This window comes from Pan paniscus, chromosome 12, assembly GCF_029289425.2.
Source record: "Pan paniscus chromosome 12, NHGRI_mPanPan1-v2.0_pri, whole genome shotgun sequence".
NCBI classification, from domain to species: Eukaryota; Metazoa; Chordata; class Mammalia; order Primates; family Hominidae; genus Pan; species Pan paniscus.
In genome coordinates this window covers 25,518,500-25,539,823 of record NC_073261.2, presented here as the reverse complement: position 1 = coordinate 25,539,823, position 21,324 = coordinate 25,518,500, and the positions used below count along the sequence as shown (strand labels likewise).

The window sequence follows — 21,324 nt, the reverse complement described above, 5'->3', positions numbered from 1 at the left end:
CCAGTCATGGCCAATGTTTTATAAATTCATGCCCAAGGTGAAGGGGCCAGATTCATTGGATTGTGAAAGTGTAGAATTGTGCAGAGCACTTCTGGCCTCTGGGGCCAAATAGATGTGCATTTGTACCCTGGCCCCATCTTGTAGCAAGTGTGTGGCCTGAGTGAGTTGTTTAACCTGTCTGAGATTTAGCATTCTCATCTGAGCCTAAGGAAAATAGTCATCTCCCTTGCATGTACATAGTCTAATACCTGGAACTCAGTAAGTGTTAGTCTTTTCTTCCTTCTATCCTATTGTAGACCTAAAGGGGAACTGGAAGAGCCTAAGGTGGGCACAAATGTGTCAGGCATAGAGGATAACTTAAAAACACGTGTCTGCTGTATTTAGCAAATAAATCTATACATCACAGGTGCAGTGGAAGCAAACATGAAATTTGAAACATTTTCTCTTTAAAAACTTCATTTAAAAAATACTGTATTGTTTTCCAATTCCAGATCACCTTTTATTGTTGTTGTTGTTGTTGTTTTGAGATGGAATTTCGCTCTTGTTACCCAGGCTGGAGTGCGATGGCGCGATCTCCACTCACTGCAACCTCCGCCTCCTGCCTCAGCTTCCCGAGTAGCTGGAATTACCGCACCCAGCTAATTTTTGTAGTTTTAGTAGAGACGGAGTTTCACCACATTGGCCAGGCTGGTCTCAAACTCCTGACCTCAGGTGATCCACCTGCCTTGGCCTCCCAAAGTGCTGGGATTACAGATGTGAGCCACTGCACCTGGCCTAGTGATAGTCCTGATCACTAATTTCTGATCAGGAGTAACAACTATAAAATCTATTCACACTCACTTTTAGTCAGTAAGGCATTTAAAGAGCTAATTCAATTACACTTAGGGCAGCGACTCCAGACTTTGGTTTATTCAACAGTAAAAGAAGGGGATTGGAACAAGTTGCCTTGAGAAACAAAACCTAATGCATATATACACATATTTAGAAAACAACATCAGGAGTTTATAGACCTTTTGAAACCAAAGCCACCCTCCCATCCTGGGCCAAGACTCTCTGAACTTATCCATCAGTGAAGATCACTGAGGGTAATTGCTGAGAGAGAGTTAATCAGTGAAGCAACCCCATTAACCTGTCTATAAACCCCAGAGCTCATTCTTGAGCTGCTCCTGCATAGATCTGGTCCTGTTCAACCCACCAAAGATTGACAGCTGAACTGAGAGACCATCACCCACAGACACAACTGGCCACTGGGTGGTGCACAAGTCAGACAGAACTGAATAGTCCTGTGAAGACTTTGGACACTGAACTGACTTTGGAACCAGACTGCAGAATGGAGGGGTGGGAACTTGTGGCTTGAACCTAATCAGGTAGATTGCCTGGCCAAAATGAAAATACCTATCATCTCCATAGGATTTAATTTCATTCAATGATTTTTTTTTTTTTTTAGTAAATTTGCAATGTTTTACAGCCTTCCCCAAAATCTAATTCCAAAATATCTCTATCACCCCAATGAGAGACTCCATTCACATTGGCAGTCACATGCACTCCCGGATTTCCCCTCCGCCCAGCCCTTGGCAATCACTAGTCTACTTTCTGTGTCTTTGAGTGTGCCTACTCTGGATATTTCATATAAATGAAATGATATATGAGGTTTTGTGATTGGCACCTTTCATTTAGAAGAATGTTTTCAAGGCTGATTCATGTTGTAGTATGCATTGGTACTTCATTATTTTTTATGCAAAAGTAATATTCTATTGTATGGCTATACCACATTTTTCTTTGAGACAGAGATCTCACTATGTCGCCCAGGCTGGAGTTTAGTGGCTCTTCACAGGCCTGATCACAGCTCCTGCATGGATCAAGGAGCATCACTGCAGCTGCAAACTGCAGCTTCAAACTCTCCGGCTCAAGTGACCCTCCTGCTTCAACCTCCCCAGTAGCTGGGACTACAGGCACGTGTGTCTGTGCCCAATAATACCACATTTTAAAAATCCATCTTCAGTAGATGGAAATTTGGATTGTTTCCACCTTTTACTAATAAAAATAGTACTGCTATAAACATTCATGTATAGGTTTTCTTTTGTTTTTGTTTTTTCTTTTTTTGTAGAGATGGGGGTCTCACTGTGTTGCCCAGGCTGATCTCAAATTCCTGGACTCAAGTGATCCTCCCATCAAAAACTCCCAAAGTGCTGGGATTACAGGCGTGAGCCACCATGCCTGGGCTGTATACAAGTTTTTGTGTAGACATGTTTACATCCAATTAATGAACACGGGATGTCTTTCCATTGATTTAGCTCCTCTTTAATTTCTTTCAACAGTGTTGTGTAGTTTCCAGTCTACAAGTCTTACACGTTTGGGTTAAATTTATTCATAATTATTTTATTATTTTTTATAATATTATAAATGGAATTGTTTACTTAATTTTACTTGAATTGTTCCTTGCTAGTGTATAAGTAGACAACTCATTTTTTTAAATTGACCTTGTATGGTACAATCTCTTTGAACTCATTTATTATCACTGATAGTTTAGGTCTTTTTTTTTTTTTTTTTGAGGTTTCATTAAGGTTTTCTATACATAAGATCATGTCAAGACACCCTCAGACCACAGGGGGCTGCCAAGAGCCCTGCCGAGTGCAGCTCCAGCGCCCACGTCGCCAAGGATACACAGTGCTGAGGCAGAACGCAAGTTCGTCACAGTGGTTCTCCAACGGCTACACCGCTGTGTCACTGGCTTGTAGGCGCTTTCCTCTTGGAAGTGGCGACTGCTGCCGGGCTGAGCGGTGCTCTCACGCGTCTCAGGAGCCAGGTTGGTGGCGCGATGACGCGCAGCAACGCCGATGTGGAGCCGTACGTCTCCTCCTCGTTGCTGGGCTGCAACCCGTCGCCTCCAGAGGTGAGTGGATCTGGAAGAGACCGACGGCCCCGACCCGGCCGGGCGATGGGGCGGCGGCGGCGGCGGCCCCGACCCGGCAGGGCGATCCGGCGGCGGCGGCGGCGGCGGCCCCGACCCGGCAGGGCGATCGGGCGGCGGCGGCTGCGGCCCCGACCCGGCAGGGCGATCGGGCGGCGGCGGTGGTAGCGGCCCCGACCCGGCAGGGCAATCGGGCGGCGGCTGCGGCCCCGACCCGGCCGGGCGATCGGGCGGCGGCGGCGGCGGCGGGCCCCGACCCGGCCGGGCGATCGGGCGGCGGCGGCGGCGGCCCCGACCCGGCAGGGCGATCGGGCGGCGGCGGCGGCGGCGGCCCCGACCCGGCAGGGCGATCGGGCGGCGGCGGCGGCGGCCCCGACCCGGCCGGGCGATCGGGCGGCGGCGGCGGCCCCGACCCGGCAGGGCGATCGGGCGGCGGCTGCGGCCCCGACCCGGCCGGGCGATCGGGCGGCGGCAGCCTCCATGGTTCAGGCGTCATGGTTCCCGACGGGCGCTGCTCCCTGGCGAGCTCTGTTGAGGCGCCGGCCGGCTAGCGCAGTCCTGTGGGCGGCCTGGCGCTTGCAAGCGCAGGAAGAGTCCTGGGGGGACCGCGGTGGGCGGGAGACTGTTGGCGCCGGCGCTTCCTCTTTCTCCCGGCTTGTTCCCGACGGGAACGTGGCGGGATCGTGGCTCACTGCAGCGTTGACGTCCTGGGCTCAATCCGTCCTCCCACCTTAGCCTCCTGGGTAGCTGAGACTACAGGCATGCCAGCTACAGGCATGCACCACCATGCCCGGCTTTTTTCTTTAATGTAGAGATGGGGTCTTACCATGTTACCCAGGCTGGTCTCCAACTCCTGGGCTCAAGTGATCCTCCCGCCTTGGCCCCAAGTGCTGAGATTACAGGTGTGAGCCACTCTGCTCAGCCTGATTTTTTTTTTTTTTAAACAAGCTTAAAAAAAAAAAAAAAAAAGCAACCTTAGAGCCTTTCTGAGATTCTTAGTGGGGACCTTGGCTTCCAAAAGATTAAAAACCACTGGTCTAGACAGAAGTTAGAATGTTCTTTCAACTACATAACTTTTACATTAAATAAAGTGGAGTGGTAGCAAAATTTTGAGGATTGGTTATTATGATCACCTCTCTTACACTTACAGAGTCTTCCCCCCCCCAAATTTAAAGTCATTTACATTAGAACCTGGGGATTTCAGCGGAATATGGATTAACTAGTGAGTAACTTTGGAACATGTGAAGCTATTCTGTGAAGTTAGGTTTGAGTGAAATGACAAAACAGGGTGCTTTGGATAGAAGGTAAAGAATGGAGGGAGAAGAGGCAGTGGCTGTGAAGAATATAAAGAGGTTAGTATTCTCCCCCAGTTTGGCAGAGGCTGGCCATCTGTGAACTGCCCATGCTTTCTAGAATGTCTGAGTTTTGGAGTGTGATGATGTGTCTGTATATCATATCTTTCTAGTCTTCCATTGTGCTTTCATTTGTTAGTCTTCTCTTGTTTTGCCATTTTTCTACTCCCTCACATGTGCTTTTGCCCTTCTTAAAAATATTCTTCGTCTGTAATCCGAGCACTTTGGGAGGCCGAGAGACCAGCCTGACCAATATGGTGAAAATCCGTCTCTATTAAAAATACAAAATTAGCCGGGCGTGGTGGCAGCGCCTGTAGTCCCACCTACTCGGTAGGCTGAGACAGGAGAGTTGCTTGAACCCTGGAGGCAGAGGTTGTGGTGAGCAGAGATTGCGCCACTGCACTCCAGCCTGTGTGACAGAGCGAGACTCTGTCTCCAAAAAAGAAAAAAAGAAAAAATATATAATTCTTTCTCTAGTTTTTCTTTTTCCAGATGGCTTCTGTTTAGTTTTTCTATGTTCTGTCAAGTTGGTTTCTTATTCTGCAGCTGATTCCTACTTCTCAAAGGCTACTTGACAGCTCTTATTTTTATTTATTTGTTTTTTAGAATAGGGTCTTGCTGTGTTGCCCAGGCTGCCATCAAATTTTTGGGCATAAATGATCCTCCTACCTCTGTTTCCTGAGTACTTAGGACTACAGGCAGGCACCTTTGACAGCTGTTAGTTGTTTTTTTCTGCCCTTTACATCTATACTTCATACTTCTGAGTAACACACGTATATACTTTTGTTATTTTTAATTTCCTTTCTCCCATTTTAGACATTTTCTTTTCTTTTCTTTTCTTTTTGAGACGGAGTCTCGCTCTGTCATCCAGGCTGGAGTGCAGTGGCGCGATCTCGGCTCACTGCAAACTTTGCCTCCCGGGTTCACGCCATTCTCCTGCCCCAGCCTGTAGCTGGGACTATGGGCACCCGCCACAACACCCGGCTAATTTTTTAGTATTTTTAGTAGAGACGGGGTTTCACCGTGTTAGCCAGGATAGTCTCGATCTCCTGACCTCATGATCCGCCCGCCTCAGCCTCCCAAAGTGCCGGAGTTACAGGCGTGAGCCACCGCGCCGGGCCCCATTTTAGACATTCTGTACTGGCTATTATGCTCCTCCAAAACTGTCCTCAGACACTTTGGTTTGCCCCTCATTCTTTCAGTACTGTTATTGCAGTTTTTGTTTAAATGAATATTTAACATTTATATAAATATAAGGTAAATATTTTTGCATTTGAATTGCCCTTGTTGTGCAGTTTTGTTTTTCCTGGATTGAATAATTGCTTTATTTTTTGGTTTGCTTGTATGTTGTGTTACTACTTGCTTACTTAAACTCAGCAATTTACACCCTCAAATGTGGTCAAACTGGTCACATAATCCCATCAGTTGCAGCTTAAAACATTGATTGATTGATTGATTGTCTGTCTACCTGGAATACCCTTACTAACTGACTTCTCCAACCAGGATTGGTTTTTCTTCCTCTTTGCTACACAGCTGTGCTCTTGGGACTTCCCTGTATCATCAGTTTGAGAATTCCCTTCATCTTTTTTCTGAGTTAGACCCTTTGTTTCTTGTATCTCATGTCCTCTTCATTTACTTTGTTTGGGTGTAGCATAGTCTCACTTGCTTTGAGGAAAAGTGGATGAGAGGTTTTTTTGTTTGTTTTTGTTTTGGGACAGAGTCTTGCTCTGTTGCCCAGGCTGGAGTGCAGTGGCATGGTCTCAGCTCACCGCAACCTCCGCCTCCCGGGTTCAAGCAATTCTCCTGCCTCAGCCTCCCGAGTAGCGGGATTACAGGTGTGCACCACCACGCCCGGCTAATTTTTTCTATTTTTAGTAGAGATGGGATTTCACCATACTGTTCAGGCTGGTCTGGAAACTAATGGTATGTCTTTAAAACGTCTTTACTTAATTTGGTTGATCATTTGGTTATCGAATTCTGAGTTTGAAATATTTTTTTTCACAATTTTGAAAGCATTGCTTCATTTTCTAGAAGTTCTGTTGTTAGGAGTCCGATGAGATTCTTGTTCTTGGTAACTTAAAGGTTTTCTGGAAGTGTCCTTTCAATTGGGAAACTCATTTCTTTCAGTTCTGTAGCATTTCTTGTATTATTTCTTTGACCATTTCTTACCCTTTTTTTAATGATGTTTACCTGAAAGCTGGAGTTTCTCTAATTTTTCTCTTATTCTCCTCTTTTGTTTGTTCTGCCTTTTGAGAGATTTCCTTACCCTTATGTTCCCGGGGAAGAAGATTGGGGAACTCATGGTTCAGTATCTAGACTTTTCCTCATTGTCCTGTATAATCACGGCCCTCACCCTTGTTGGGACTCCACAGATTTGGAGCTGATCAGATGGGTTTGTTGAGAACAGCAGCTTTTTTGGAGGATTTTAGGGGGAGGGAGATTCATTTGACTGTGCAAGATGGGTGACAGAGCAAGACTCCGTTTGAATTAAAAAAAAAGAGAAATTTAGAACTGCATAATGAAAAAGTAGGCCACAAACATTAAGTTTTGGACAATTACAATTACATCTCTATCTTACTGTGCAAGATAGCGATGATGTGGCATCTCTTAGGGTCTTACTGTTCCTGTTTTGAGCCCTGCATCAGTTCTTGATATTTGGCAGCTTAAGTGAATTCAGGTATTTGCTTATAGTGACATCTGCTGTCATGTAAAGAAGTACTGCTTGAATCAGATATTGTCCTGTTTACATAACATGGGCTGTGCTCCTTCCTAGCTGTGTATCTTTAAACAAGACATTTACCTGATTGAGCTTCAGTTCCCTTGTAAAGTGAGCAGGTTAGAGGCAAAAGATCATATAGAAGAATAATTTGTAAAGTTGTTTAATTATCTTAAGATTGTCTACTTTAATAACATAGTTGGAAGCAAAGAAGGTAATGGAATTATTTTTCTATTATGTTTTGGCATTGTACCTTGAATCTATTTCTTCATTTTGAAAAGGGGGAACTGGCCGGGCTCGGTGGCTGACGCCTGTAATCCCAGCACTTTGGGAGGCGGAGGAAGTCAGATCACAAGGTTGAGAGATCGACACCATCTTGGCCAACATGGTGAAACCCCATCTCTACTAAAAATACAAAAATTAGCTGGGCATGGTGGCGTTGCCTGTAGTCCCAGCTTGTACCTGGGACACAGAGGTTGCAGTGAGCTGAGATCGAGCCACCGCACTCCAGCCTGGCGACAGAGCAAGACTCCATCTCAAAAAAAAAAAAAAAAAAAAAAGGAAGGGGGGAACAAGCCTTGTTCCTTTATGTGCTGTCCGGACTGTTGTGTATTATTTTTGTTAAGATTGCTATAGTTCTTTTTTTTTTGAGACGGAGTCTTGCTCTGTCGCCAGTGCTGGGATTGCAGGTGTTAGCCTGGCATTGAGCAACGTTTTGTAATTTAAGCATACAAGTCTCTCACCTCCTTGTTTACATTTATTCCCAGGCATTTTTTTCTTTTAGATGCGATTGTAAATGGAATTGCTTTCTTAATTTCCTTTTCTGATTGTTCGTTGCTGGTACAGTAGTCCCTTCTTATCCACGGTATTGCCTTACGTGGTTTTACTTACCTGCGTCACCCGTGGTCCAAAAATATTGAATGGAAGATTATATAAATAAACATTTCATGAGTTTTAAATTGCAAACAGTTCTGAATAACATGATAAAAATCTCACGGCCTCCTGCTCCGTCCTACCCAGGACACGAGTCATCCCTTTGTCCAACATATTCATGCTGTATGTGCTCGCCACCCGCTAGTTACATACTAGCCGTCTCAGTTATCAGATCAGTTGTTGGAGTATTGCAGTGCTTGTGTTCAAGTAACCCTTATTTTATTTAAAATGGCACCAAAGAGCAAGAGTAGCGATGCTGGCAGTTCACATATGCCAGAGAGAAGCCATATAGTGCTTCCTTTAAGTGAAGAGGTGAGTTTTTGACTTAGGAAAGAAAAAAGATCATATACTGGAGTTGCTAAGATCTATGGTAAGAACAAATCTTTTGTCCATGAAATTGTGAAGAAGGAAAAAGAAATTTGTGCTAGTTTTGTTGTGACACCCCAAACTGCAAAAGTTACAGCCACAGTGTGTGATAAGTGCTTAGTTGAGATGGACAAGACATTAAATTTGTGGGTGGGGGACACAAACAGGAAACATGTTTCGATTGATGGCAACCTGGTTTGGTACTATTCATCGTTTTGGACATTCACTGGGGTCTTGGAATTTCAAAAATAAGATGTTTGAGTAGCTGTATACTCTTTATCACATGGATGGAACATACTCTGGTTGTATCAGCATTTTTTTTTTGGGGGGGGGGATGGACTCATTCTGTTGCCCACGATGGAGTGCAGTGGTGCGATCTTGGCCCACTGCAGCCTCTGCCTCCCGGGTTCAAGCGATTCTTTGCCTCAGCCTCCCAAGCAGCGGGGATTACAGGCGTGTGCCACCATGCCCAGCTAATTTTTGTATTTTTAGTAGAAAGGAGGTTTCTGTATGTTGGCCAGGCTGGTCTCGAACTCTTGGCTTCAAGTGATCCACCTGCCTCAGTCTCCGAAAGTGCTGGGATTACAGGTGTGAGCCACCGCACCCAGCCTGGTGTGCATCAGCATTTTGGACTTTGGAGTTTATGTAACCAAGGAGCCAGGCTGTGGACCTCATTTATTACTTGAAGAATTCAATATTTATTTCTGCCTTTTTGACTCCTTGACTGTAAAATACTGATCTGATCTGTAGAGAGAACAGTACATGGACCAGGGAATCCTCAGTGCCTTAATAGATCCTAAGTACTTACTTATTCTTTCCCATAGAGGCTTACACATGGTAGGAGAAGAGATTTCTGGAATACCTTTCCCCCCCAAAGAAAGCTGGTTTCTTTTGTTTGTTAAGTGAGAGAGTGGTACCACAGGGTTTCCAAGATTTCCAAGGCTGATGAAAATTCTTAACTTCTGTTGTCTGCTTGTCTTTCTTTCTTGAATTTATTTTTTGTATGTTATGTATTTATTATTTAGAGAGAGGATCTCCCTGTGTCACCCAGGCTGGAGTGCAGTGTCACAGTCATAACTCATGGCAGTGTCAACCTCCTGGGCTCAAGTGATTCTCCTTCCTTGGCCTCCTGAGTAGCTAGGAACACAGGCATGCTCCACTATGCCTGGCTATTTTTTTCCCCCTGGAGACAGGATCTTGTTGTGTTGCACAGGCTGGTTTCAAACTCTTGGCCTCAAAGCTAGCCTCCCACCTTGGTCTCTGAAAGTGCTAGAATTAAATAGCATTAAAGTTGTGACCAACTGCACCCAGCTTATTTATGATGATGATGATGATGATGTTTGGGAGATTGGAGTCTCTGTCACCCAGGTTGGAGTGCAATGGCACGATCTCAGCTCACTGCAACCTCTGGCTCACTGCAACCTCCACCTCCTGGGTTCAACTGATTCTCGTGCCTTAGCCTCCCGAGTAGCTGGGATTACAGGCACCCCCCATCATGCCTGGCTAATTTTTCTATTTTTGTAGAGACGGGGTTTCACCATGTTAGCCAGGCTAGTCTCAAACTCCTGACCTCAGGTGATCTGCCCACTTCGGCCTCCCAAAGTGCTGGGATTACAGGCATGAGCCGCTGCACCCAGCTCTATTTTTTGTTTTGTGATAGGAAATTATAAAACATGGAATTATGCTTTTGTCAGGCTTTAAAAAAAACTTTTAAGTGAATGAAAATGGCGTATTTGAACATAAACTTAGGACAGATTTTTACTACTTTTGAAAAAATGTTGGAAAATATTTCTGTATGAAACGTAAAACAACTTTTAATTTTTTTTAGAAGTCAATGAGAGAATTCTATTTTGCAAAGCTGCATTATGAAGCTAAAGAATATGATCTTGCTAAAAAGTAAGTACAAACTGTAACATGTATTCTTTTTTTTAAAATCAATGCCTTTTCTCATTTTCTTCTTTGAAATAGGTAAAAATATGTTCTTAGTAGTTCTTCCTAAGTGTATTCTGGAATAAGGGATTTATCACTCAGACTGATGCTAAGGACCAGCCTAGATTCCATTGAGATTGAAACTGCAATTAGTGTTTTCTGCATGCTGCTGCTTTATACCAAGGGCAAGAAATTGTTTGGCTTAAAACACTTTTTCTAAAAATTGTCTTCTGTTGGAGTAAAAGAGGACCATGCCTATATCTTAATTTGTTTTTGGTTAGATATCTGATACCTTAATCAGATGGAAAATAGCAATGAATAAAAAATTAAACTGTAATTGTAAGGCAGGAGAATAGCTTGTATAAAAGATCTTTAATTGACACAATATGTGATGCTGTAAGGCTCTATCCTAGGGATAAGAAGCTTGGTGATTCTGATTTCCTGACTGGGAGTGGATTAAAGCAGGAAATTAAGAGGGAGGCAGGCTTTTTTTTTTTTTTTTTACGCAGTATCTGTCTCTCTTGCTCAGGCTGGAGTGCAGCAGCTGGCTCCATCTTTGCTCACTGTAACCTCTGCCTTCTGGGCTCAAGAGATCTTCCCACCTCAGCGCCCCAAGTAGCTGGGGATACAGATGCGCACCACCACGTGGACCTGGCTGAGGTTTGCATTTTTTGGTAGAGACAGGTGTCACTATGTTGCCCAGGCTAGTCTTGAACTTCTGAGCACAGCAGTCTGCCTGCCTCGGCCTCCCATAGTGTTGGGACTACAGGTGTGTGTTACTGCTCCCAGCTGGGAGGCAGACTTTTAAAGGCATCCAAAGGAAGTTGGAAATGCTGGTAAGAAAGGAAAATGGTGGTACATAAATTATGTAACTAGCAGCACTGTGACTGTTAACTCTTGTACCTTTTTACTGTGAGACTTTAATCCCTTAGTTTGGGTCTGGCCTAATTTCTCTGATCGTAATACTGTCAAGGAACCTAGAGGATATTTACTTATTTTAGTTGTTACTTGATTTGAGAAATGGAAATTTCCTGCATTTGGTACTGTAATTAGTAATTTTTCTTCTGTTCGATTTTAGCTGGATATAGTACTGTTAGAAATTACTTTCTTGCTTAAAGGGTAAATGTATTTCCCTTTGTTTGGGAAATTGTTGCTGTTTAGTATTTTGCATTATGATAACTTTAAAAATGTTTATTATAATCACTTCTAATTTATTGGCAAAACTGTTAGTGCTTTATTAAAATGTGATCAGGAAGAAAAAGCAATTGATATGTTCATTTATTATGTGTGGATAACACTGGAGAAAAATTTGGTAAATGTGACATTTAATGGTAAAACGAGTATGTGGTCAACTCTATGTACATGTTTTTAAGTATTACCCATTTCTTTCTATGAATACTTTTGAGTTATCTGTATGAATAGTGGTAGTTTTGAGTAACAATATAAACGAGTTTAGTGGTTGCTTTGGTTTAAGATGTATTCTTCGGTTAGCATTTAAAAGTACAGTTCTAAGTTTAATTTACTTTTGTATTATTTTTAAAAAACAGATGCATATGTACTTACATTGATGTGCAACAGTGGGATCCCAGAGCTCACAGATTTCTGGGTCTTCTTTATGAATTGGAAGAAAACACAGAGAAAGCCGTTGAATGTTACAGGGTAAGTTATAGGATTCAAATATAGCCTTTGCATAGCCAAACACATGATGCCCAGATAAATTTATATAAGTAAGTCAAATATATTTTATGAATATCATAAAACAGGCATTGGTATCATAGTACAATTATGTGACACAGCTTGGAACAGATTTAGAATTGTTTAACACCTATAAATTGTAAGTCTAACACGGTCAGAAATGGTGTTCTTTTGTGTTTTTTGTATTCAAATGACACAAATATAATTTTTATTTGATTCATTTCTAGAAAATTCCAAGACACTTTTATTTTAACACCTTTGAAGTAACATGTTTTCTCTAGAAGTAGAATTTTTTAAGGGTTGGAGTGATAATTTTTAACCTTTATCTATAAGTATATAAGTATATATACTCCTACTTACATACATACAATTTATTTACTAATCTTTAATTTCTTTTCTGATATTAGCGTTCAATGGAATTAAACCCAACACAAAAAGATCTTGTGTTGAAGATTGCAGAATTGCTTTGTAAAAATGATGTTACTAATGGAAGAGCAAAATACTGGGTTGAAAGAGCAAGTAAACATTTCCCAGGAAGTCCTGCAATTTATAAACTAAAGGTAAACAAACAAAACATAAAGGGAGAAAACTTAAGACATAACCATTTCTAATATTTGGAGTTTAAATTACTTTTCAATAGCAAACCTTAAGCCCAGGTGTTTGTGTTTCCTTTAACATTTTTCTTTTAAAAAGTGTATTAAAACCTTTCTGAGCATCTACTGTCTTATTAGGCATTGTTATACTTTATAAGTGACATCTCATTTACCCTTCTGGAATAATTAATATTTTAGGGATTTTACAGTTTAGTAGCTGTAAACTAAGTAGAGCTAAGATTTACATTAAGTTCTGTCTGGTATACAATTTTTGCTTCATTAAGTGAAAATTACCTACAGGATGACAATTTAGGGATATTTTAAAGAAGTGTTTTCTAATAACTATTGTCTGAAAGTGGAAGGGATTGTATTTTGAGATAGTAAGGTTTTCAAGCAAAAGATAAAAGGTGGTTTCTCTAGTATATAAGACGTAATTACTAAAAATGGTAGGAAGTTCTTGCTAGTGTGTTGACTGGTCCTGATATTCTTTATAGAGTAAAATATAGTTTACTAAGCAACTGTTCTGGAGAAAATCTACACAAATATGTTTGGCAAACATTTAAAATGTATATTGTAATGTTTTATATATTAATGTATACTTTATTGTGTATGTACAATATAAAATTATAAATGTATATTTGCCTTTAGCTTCCTCCTACCCCCATTATATATGTTTCTGATAGAAATTTAAAGAAATTTAATTTTGAAATAATTATAGAGTTTTTTCACAGGAAGTTGCAAAGATTGCACAGAAAGATCCTATATGCTACTTCATTTTCCCCCAATGCTTATACAGTTTGAGCATTTAAAATCCGAAATCCTAAATGCTCCAAAATCTGAAATTTTTTGAGCGCTGACATGATGCTCAAAGAAATGCTCATTGGAAAATTTTGGATTTCAGATTTTCAGATTTGGGGTGCTCTACCTGCTAAGTATCCTGCAAATATTCCAAAGTCTGAAAAAGTTCAAAATCTGAAATACTTCTGGTCTCAAGCATTTTGGATAAGGGATACTCAATCTGTTTAACCCGACCAAAGCACAATATCAAAATCGGGAATTTTGACATTGGTACAATGTGTATGTATAGTTTTTCTTTCATTTTAACATGTGTAGATTCATACCACCACTGCCGTCAAGATACAGAACTACTCTATTACCACAGAGATCTTCCTCATGCTGCCCCTTTTGTAGTCACGCTATTTACTTCTCTTCACTATGCCTGACCTCTGGCAACCATTAATCTGTTCTCCATCTTTATACTTTGGTGATTTCAAAATGTTATGTAAATGTCATCATGAAATGTGTGACTTTTTTTTTCTTTTTTCATTGTTTTTGAGACAGAGTCTCGCTCTGTTGCCCAGGTTGGAGTTCACTGGCGCAATCTCGGCTGACTGCCACCTCCGCCTCCCAGGTGCAAGCGATTCTCCTGCCTCGGCCTTCCGGGTAGCTGGGACTACAGGCACATTTTACCATGTCCCGCTTATTTTTGTATTTTTAGTAGAAACGGAGTTTCACCATGTTGGCCTGCCTGGTCTCGAACTCCTGACCTCATGTGATCTGCCCACCCCAGCCTCCCAAAGTGCTAGGATTACAGGCGTGAGCCACCGCGGCCAGCCAAGCATGTGACCTTTTGAGGTTGGCTTGTTCAGTCAGCATAATACCATTTGTGATCCATATTAAGTTTTGTATATCCATAGTTGGTTCCTTTACTTTTGAGTAGTATTTCATGGTCCACAATTTAACCATTCAGTTTTTTTATTTTTATTTTTTTGAGACAAGAGTCTTGCTCTGTCACCCATGCTGGAGTGCAGTGGTGCTATCTCGGCTCACTGCAACTTCTGCCTCCCGGGTTCTCAGGTGATCCACCCACTTTGGCCTCCCAGAGTGCTGGGATTACAGGTGTGAGCCACTGTGCCCAGCCTTAACCATTCACTTTTGAGGGGCATTTTGGTTATTTCTAGGTTTTGGCTATTGTTCAACTGCTATGAACAATCATGTACAGATTTTTGAAGCTGAAAAAGCATTGAAGATGCTTCCAAAGATAAATATTACTGATAAGTTTTTCTCCCCAGTAATAAGCAGCTGGATTTTAAATATTAGTCTAAAACGTGAGGTCTAATTGTGCAGATTTCTTTACTCTCTTAGGTGTTATGCCTCAAACATAACTCCCCTATTGGGCGTGGCAATCCAGTTAATCTGGTGTCAGTAGTGTTAAAGAACATATGTAATGGCAGGAGATTCTTTTCTTGCAGTGTAACAAGTTAGATACTTTGAAGCATTCTTTAAAGATTTTCTTTAATAACTTGAAGGCACTGTTACACCTTTCCTGTATCAGATTTTTTTTTTTTTTGGAATTGAAATCCATGAGATTTATAACTGTCATGCAAAGTAATTCCATTTCTCCTAAAATTTAAGGCTTGCTAAGGTAAACAGTTTCTGACATTTGTTTAATGAATGAGAGTATTACTGTTGAGAAGGCTTTTTCTCTCAAGTATGAGATAGAACTTTTTAAAAGCACTCATAGTGGTTTTTAAAAAAATGTTTAACATAGAGTCAAAGACTAGGGCTTTTGCAATAGGGAGAGACCAGGGTATCATCCATCTCATCCAGAAGAGGAGAAATTGATAAAGGAGAGAGGGGAATGAAATACAGAGTACTAATGGGCAGCTTGGTCTTGAGAGCTGGGGAAAGACGAGTTTAAGTAGGTAAGGTAAAATGGAATTTATATGTGATAGCATCAGGTTTCTCAGTGAAGGATGAATCTAGGTTATAAGTTGAAAGTGAGGGTCAAAGGAAGGTATGGGGAAGTTGAGGAAATAGGAGGAGGTGTGAAGTGTCAGGGAGTGGAGAAAGTGAGTCTGTTAGTACTAAAATGGTATTTTGTTTTAGGCAGCACCAGTTTGATGGTTGAGATAATGCAAATGAAATCAGTTAGCTTGGGGTTATGATTTCCCAAATCTAAGCACACAGAAACCAGTTGGGAGGGTTCTTCTGAGGAAAAGAGGGAATTAGTTGGAGGGCTCTGTAAGCAAACAGTAATTATGGATATAAGGGATTATAGCATTTTTTGCCTGACAGAAGAAAGTGTGTGTATTTATATGTGTTTACAGGTGTTTAAAACTTGATGATGTTATTGTCTTGAAGGGAACTTGTCATATGGTGGAGAAGTATATTTCTGAAAGTAAGGGTATGTAGGCCCTCAGTGAGGTGGAAGAATAAGAAGGGTGGTATGGTGGTTTCGGTGGTATGACCAAAATGCAGATTTTGAAGACCTGTGTCAGTGGCAAGTGGATGGTTGAGGTTGGAGTAGAGGATAACATCACTGGAGATGAGGTGATTAAGGAACTGAGTAGTCAGCCTGGGCAACACGGCAAGACCCCATCTCTACAGAATGTTAAAAAAAATTAGCCGGGCATGGTGGTGCATGCCTATGGTCCTAGCTTCTTGAGAGGCTGATAGAAGAGCATCGCGAATGAGAAGCGAGTGGCCACTTCCTCTCCTTGTATGTAAGTTCAGAGAGAAAAAGCCATCATGGTAGTGGGGGTTGTCCTGAGATGATACTGTCTTCATTTAAGGTCAGGAGGTGATGACAGTGCTTTGAGATGATGATGAAGGTAACAGAACAGTGGGAGGAGAGGGGATGTGGGATTGAGTCAGATTTAAGGAGATACAGAGCAGTTTGAGCATAAGGACCTTGTTGCTGAGGATTGACTGGGGAGGTCTAGGCTTCTGGTGGTGACTCAGACAGACAGGGATGTGTGGCAATAGTCCTCGTAGTCTCTGAAGAGAGTATGAGCTACTGCAGTAATCACAGATGCTTTTCTTCACATACAGTTCTTGAGGCTTAGTTTCTGGGTTGTAAGCAATCTCAGAAGGGATGAATAAGGTATATAGGATGGTGTTTTTGGTGGCATCATCATAAAACTAGACATAGTGGAATGGTGCTCTTTGGGAGCATGACTTGTTTAAAATTGCACAAGTGTTACTCTAATAATTTTTCTTTTTCCCCTCTAAATAGGAACAGCTTCTAGTTTGTGAAGGTGAAGATGGATGGAGTAAACTTTTTGACTTGATTCAGTCAGAACTTCATGTAAGACCTGATGACGTCCATGTGAACATCCGGCTAGTGGAGTTGTATCACTCAAAGAAAAGATTGAAGGATGCTGTGGCCCACTGCCATGAGGCAGAGAGGAACATAGCTTTGCGTTCAAGTTTAGAGTGGAATTCGTGTGTTGTACAGACCCTTAAGGTAGATAAAAGCTACTGGGTCTTTACATTTCTATGTAGGCAATTAGCATACATCTTTTTGTACTAAAGCAGCAGTGCCCCGCAGGACTTAAATTTCTTTTATTTAGGTAGAACAGTTATAAAATGAAATTTTTACCAGGATCAGCTAAATTTATAATGGGAAAATTGGGGAGATAACTATGATAAATGTATATATTTTTGGTGTTTTCATTTATAAGGTTGATGTAAAAATCAATGTAGTTTCACAAACGTGGTTGGAGTGAGAAAAGGAATTTATAGGCATAAAATGGTTAATTTCTTAACACCTGATTAAGTTTTGTAACTTACTATTCATTCCACAAAATAGGAATATCTGGAGTCTTTACAGTGTTTGGAGTCTGATAAAAGTGACTGGCGAGCAACCAATGCAGACTTACTGCTGGCCTATGCTAATCTTATGCTTCTTACGCTTTCCACTAGAGATGTGCAGGAAAGTAGAGAATTACTGGAAAGGTGCGTTGACTTTGAGGAGAATGCTTTAGTATAAATTGCAGTTTTTCTTTTTGCAGTAAGTTCATTGCTCTAAACTTCTTTACTGAATCATTATTTCTATAATGTACCTAGGAGTTATAGTTAATACAGTGAACCACTAGGAGGCAATCTTATTTTTCTTCTTTTACGGGGAAGTTCTAATTGGTTTTATATGACTTTCCTTTTTAGAGAACTCTTATAGTTCAAGCTTGATTAAAATTAGCCTTATGGTTAAATACTCAGTTTTGTCATAGTCAAGCTTAAAATGAATGTTCTAACTGCTATTTCATATTTTATTTTTTTATAATAGTATAATCTTGAGTGAAAATTAAAGTTCATCTGTCATCAGATGGCTAGGTTCACATGTACTAGTATAAGCACTTAGCATCACTGGTATTTCAGAAAATACTGTTTTAGCTAAGAAACAAAATAACTCAACTATGTGATTTACCTTTTTTCCTAAATTTTGATTTTGAAAACCAGTGTCTCCATTTTGAAAATAAATTCCATTGAACAAAAACATCACTTGGATTTGTATAAAGATGTTAGTTTAGAGCAGGGGTTGATTAGAACTTGTGGGCCAAATATGGCCCCTGCCTAATTTTGTTAATATTTATTGGAATACAGCATGCCTCTGTTTATGTATTGTCTGTGGCTGCTTACATACTAAAGGGTTGGAGTTGAGTGGTTGCAGCAGAGATTGTATGCCTGTAAAGCCAGATTAGTATTCTCCTCCTTTTTGTAGAAAAAGTTTACTGATTGCTAGTTTAGGCTGTCCATTTGTTTGGAAGTTAATTTATTTCCCCATCTGGTATAAGGAAAGAAGTTCATTTCACTGAGTGCAGGGAGTAGGTAATTTTCTTGAAAAAGTACATAGTGTCCTAAATTGGTAGGGTAAGAGCAGTATCTAAAAGAACTAACATAACTTTAAGATTATTTTAGAAAACATGTAGGATGTTTTATTTTGTGTTCTTTGTATACTCAAATTTTTTGGTCACAAGTTCCTTTTACATTTTTCTTAAGGACATCAAAGATCTTTGTTTGTGGGTTCCTTTTTTTCTTCTTTCTTTCTTTCTTTCTTTTTTTTTTTTTTTTGAGATGGAGTCTTGCTCTGTCACCAGGCTGGAGTGCAGTGGCACGACCTTGGCTCACTGTAACCTCTGCCTCCCGGGTTCAGGCGATTCTCCTGCCTCAGCCTCCTGAGTAGCTGGGACCACAGGCACACACCACCACGCCCAGCTAATTTTTGTATTTTTAGTAGAGATGGGGTTCAGGATGGTCTCAATCTCTCTTTTTTTTTTTTTTTTTTTTGAGACTGAGTCTTGCTCTCGCCGGGTTGGCATGCAGTGGTGCAGTCTCGGCTCACTGCAACCTCTGCCTCCTGGGTTCAAGTGATTCTCTTGTCTCTGCCTCCTGAATAGGTGGGACTACAGGTGCCCGACACCACACCTGGCTAATTTTTTTTTTTTTTTTGAGACAGTCTCGCTCTGTCACCCAGCCGGGAGTACAGTGGCACAATCTCGGCTCACTGCAAGCTTCACAATTTCCTCTCAATGCTCTGAATAAGAGCTTATCCTCCTGCCTTAGGTTGTTCCCCACCAGGAAGCCCCAGGAGGGCCCTGAGGACAGCCCTTGGCCCTCAGAGGGGGAGGCTCAGGAGGGGAGATGACCATGGGGATGGAGTCACTCAGGGGAGAATCTGGACCATGAGTGGGTGACTTGGGGGCCTGAGGGGAGGACCCTGAGGAAGATAAAAAGCTGGTGCCACCCTAGGCAGTTTCACAGTGTGGCTTAGGGCTGTGGGTGACAGATGGTTTGTCAGATCAGTTAATCAGGCCTCATGGGCCCTTTGTTATCCCCCTTGTGAACCTCCCAGGTTCACGCCATTCTTCTGCCTCAGCCTCCTGAGTAGCTGGGACTACAGGCGCCCACCACCACGCTCGGCTAATTTTTTTTTAGTTTTAGTAGAGACGGAGTGTCACCGTGTTAGCCAGGATGGTCTTGATCTGACCTCGTGATCTGCCCTCCTCGGCCTCCCAAAGTGTTGGGATTACAGGCGTGAGCCACCGTGCCCAGCCCACACCTGGCTAATTTTTGTATTTTTAGTAGAAACAGGGTTTCATCATGTTGGCCAGGATGGTCTCGATCTTTTTTTTTTGAGACGGAGTCTCGCTCTGTTGCCCAGGCTGGAGTGCAGTGGTGCCATCTCGGCTCACTGCAAGCTCTGTCTCCAGGGTTCACGCCATTCTCTTGCCTCAGCCTCCCGAGTAGCTGGGCCTACAGGTGCCCGCCACCACACCCAGCTAATTTTTTGTATTTTTAGTAGAGATGGGGTTTCACTGTGTTAGCCAGGATGGTCTTGATATCCTGACCTTGTGATCCGCCCACCTCAGCCTCCCAAAGTGCTGGGATTACAGGCATGAGCCACCGCGCCCGGCTGGTCTTGATCTCTTGACCTCTTGATCCGTCTACCTTGGCCTCCCAAAGTACTGGAAGGTCTCAATCTCTTGACCTCGTGATCCACCTGCCTTGGCCTTCCAAAGTGCTGGGATTGCAGGTCTGAGCCACTGCACCCAGCCGTATGTGGGTTATTTCTGTCAGTGTTTATTACATTAGAAATTAAAACAAATAAAAAATGTAATCCATTAAAAATGTAATAAGCCCTATTGTGTGTTAATAATAATAGCTTTTTTTTTTTTTTTTTTTTTTTTTGAGACAGAGTTTTGCTCTTGTTGCCCAGGCTAGAGTGCAACAGTGTGATCTCGGATCACTGCAACCTCTGCTTCCCAGGTTCAAGCGATTCTCCTGCCTCAGCCTCCCAAGTAGCTGGAATTACAGGTGCCCACACCACGCCTGGCTAATTTTTTGTATTTTTAGTAGAGATGGGGTTTCACCATGTTGGCTAGGCTGGTCTTGAACTCCTGACCTCAGGTGATCCACCTGCCTCGGCCTCCCAAAGTGCTGGAATTACATGTGTGAGCCACCACGCAGGGCCAATAATAGCATTTTTTATGAAAAATAATTATTTTCCAACAGCAAAAAAGTAGTCAGAAAAGTGTCATTGTTTTTGCATTTTTGTAAATCTTTTTAATGTCTCGCTTAATAGAACATAGCTAGATTCTCATTTACTTCCTCCTTCAGTCTGTAAAATTATTATGTCATGAAGCCTCTAGAAAACTCAGGTCAGCGGGGCGCGGTGGCTCAGGCCTGTAATCCCAGCACTTTGGGAGGCCAAGGCGGGTGGATCACGAAGTCAGGAGATCGAGACCATCCCAGCTAACAATGGTGAAACCTTGTCTCTACTAAAAGTACAAAAAATTAGCCGGGCACGTTGGTATGCGCCTATAGTCCCAGCTGCTCGGGAGGCTGAGGCAGAAGAATCGCTTGAACCTGGGAGTCAGAGGTTGCAGTAAGCCAAGATTGTGCCACTGCACTCCAGCCTTGTGACAGAGTGAGATTCTGTCTCCAAAAACAAAAACAAAAAAACTCAGCTCTACATACATAAGAAAATGAGTATGTAATATATAAATTTTTTTTGGTACTATTGTAAAAGTAATTTTAACTTCATGGATCCCCTGAAGGGGTTTTTGAGCACCCTCAGAGATCTTTAGACCTCACTTGCTCTGGTTGCTTTATTGTAAGCCACTTTAAAATCATGCTTCACGTTTAAGTGTTTGCTTTTTGCTTTTAGTTTTCTTCCAAAGTGAGGATTTGGAGAAACATTAGGATTTAGAAGAACTAATTTAGAATATAGATTACAAATAATAGGCCAGGCATAGTGGCTCATGCCTGTAATCCCAGCACATTGGTAAGCTGAGGCGGGCAGATCGTGAGGTCAGGAGTTCGAGACCAGCCTGGCCAACATAGTGAAACCCTGTCTCTACTAAAAATATAAAAAAAGTTTAGCGGGGCATGGTGGCAGGTGCCTGTAATCCCAGCTACTCAGGAGGCTGAGTCAGGAGAATCACTTGAACCTGGGAAGTGGAGGTTGCAGTGAGCTTAGATCGTGCCATTGCACTCCAGCCCAGGCGATAGTGAGAGACTCCATCTAAAAAAAAAAAAAAGACAATT

At 42.0% G+C, this 21,324-nt stretch overlaps 1 protein-coding gene across 2 annotated transcripts in view; it reads left to right on the top strand.

The window, feature by feature from the left end:
- Positions 1 to 21,324, top strand: part of LOC129397125 (ranBP2-like and GRIP domain-containing protein 4) — a 72,722-nt gene that overhangs the window by 5,296 nt on the left and 46,102 nt on the right. The window contains exons 2-7 of one of the 2 annotated variants that reach the window (XM_055107528.2): positions 2,554 to 2,893; positions 10,107 to 10,174; positions 11,755 to 11,866; positions 12,310 to 12,462; positions 16,514 to 16,744; positions 17,090 to 17,235. In XM_055107528.2, coding sequence (XP_054963503.1) covers positions 2,819 to 2,893; positions 10,107 to 10,174; positions 11,755 to 11,866; positions 12,310 to 12,462; positions 16,514 to 16,744; positions 17,090 to 17,235 — 785 coding nt within the window. In that variant the 5' untranslated portion in view covers positions 2,554 to 2,818. Of the gene's footprint in view, positions 1 to 2,553; positions 2,894 to 10,106; positions 10,175 to 11,754; positions 11,867 to 12,309; positions 12,463 to 16,513; positions 16,745 to 17,089; positions 17,236 to 21,324 lie in introns of those variants that run through there. The other variant, XM_055107532.2, reaches the window with a different exon arrangement.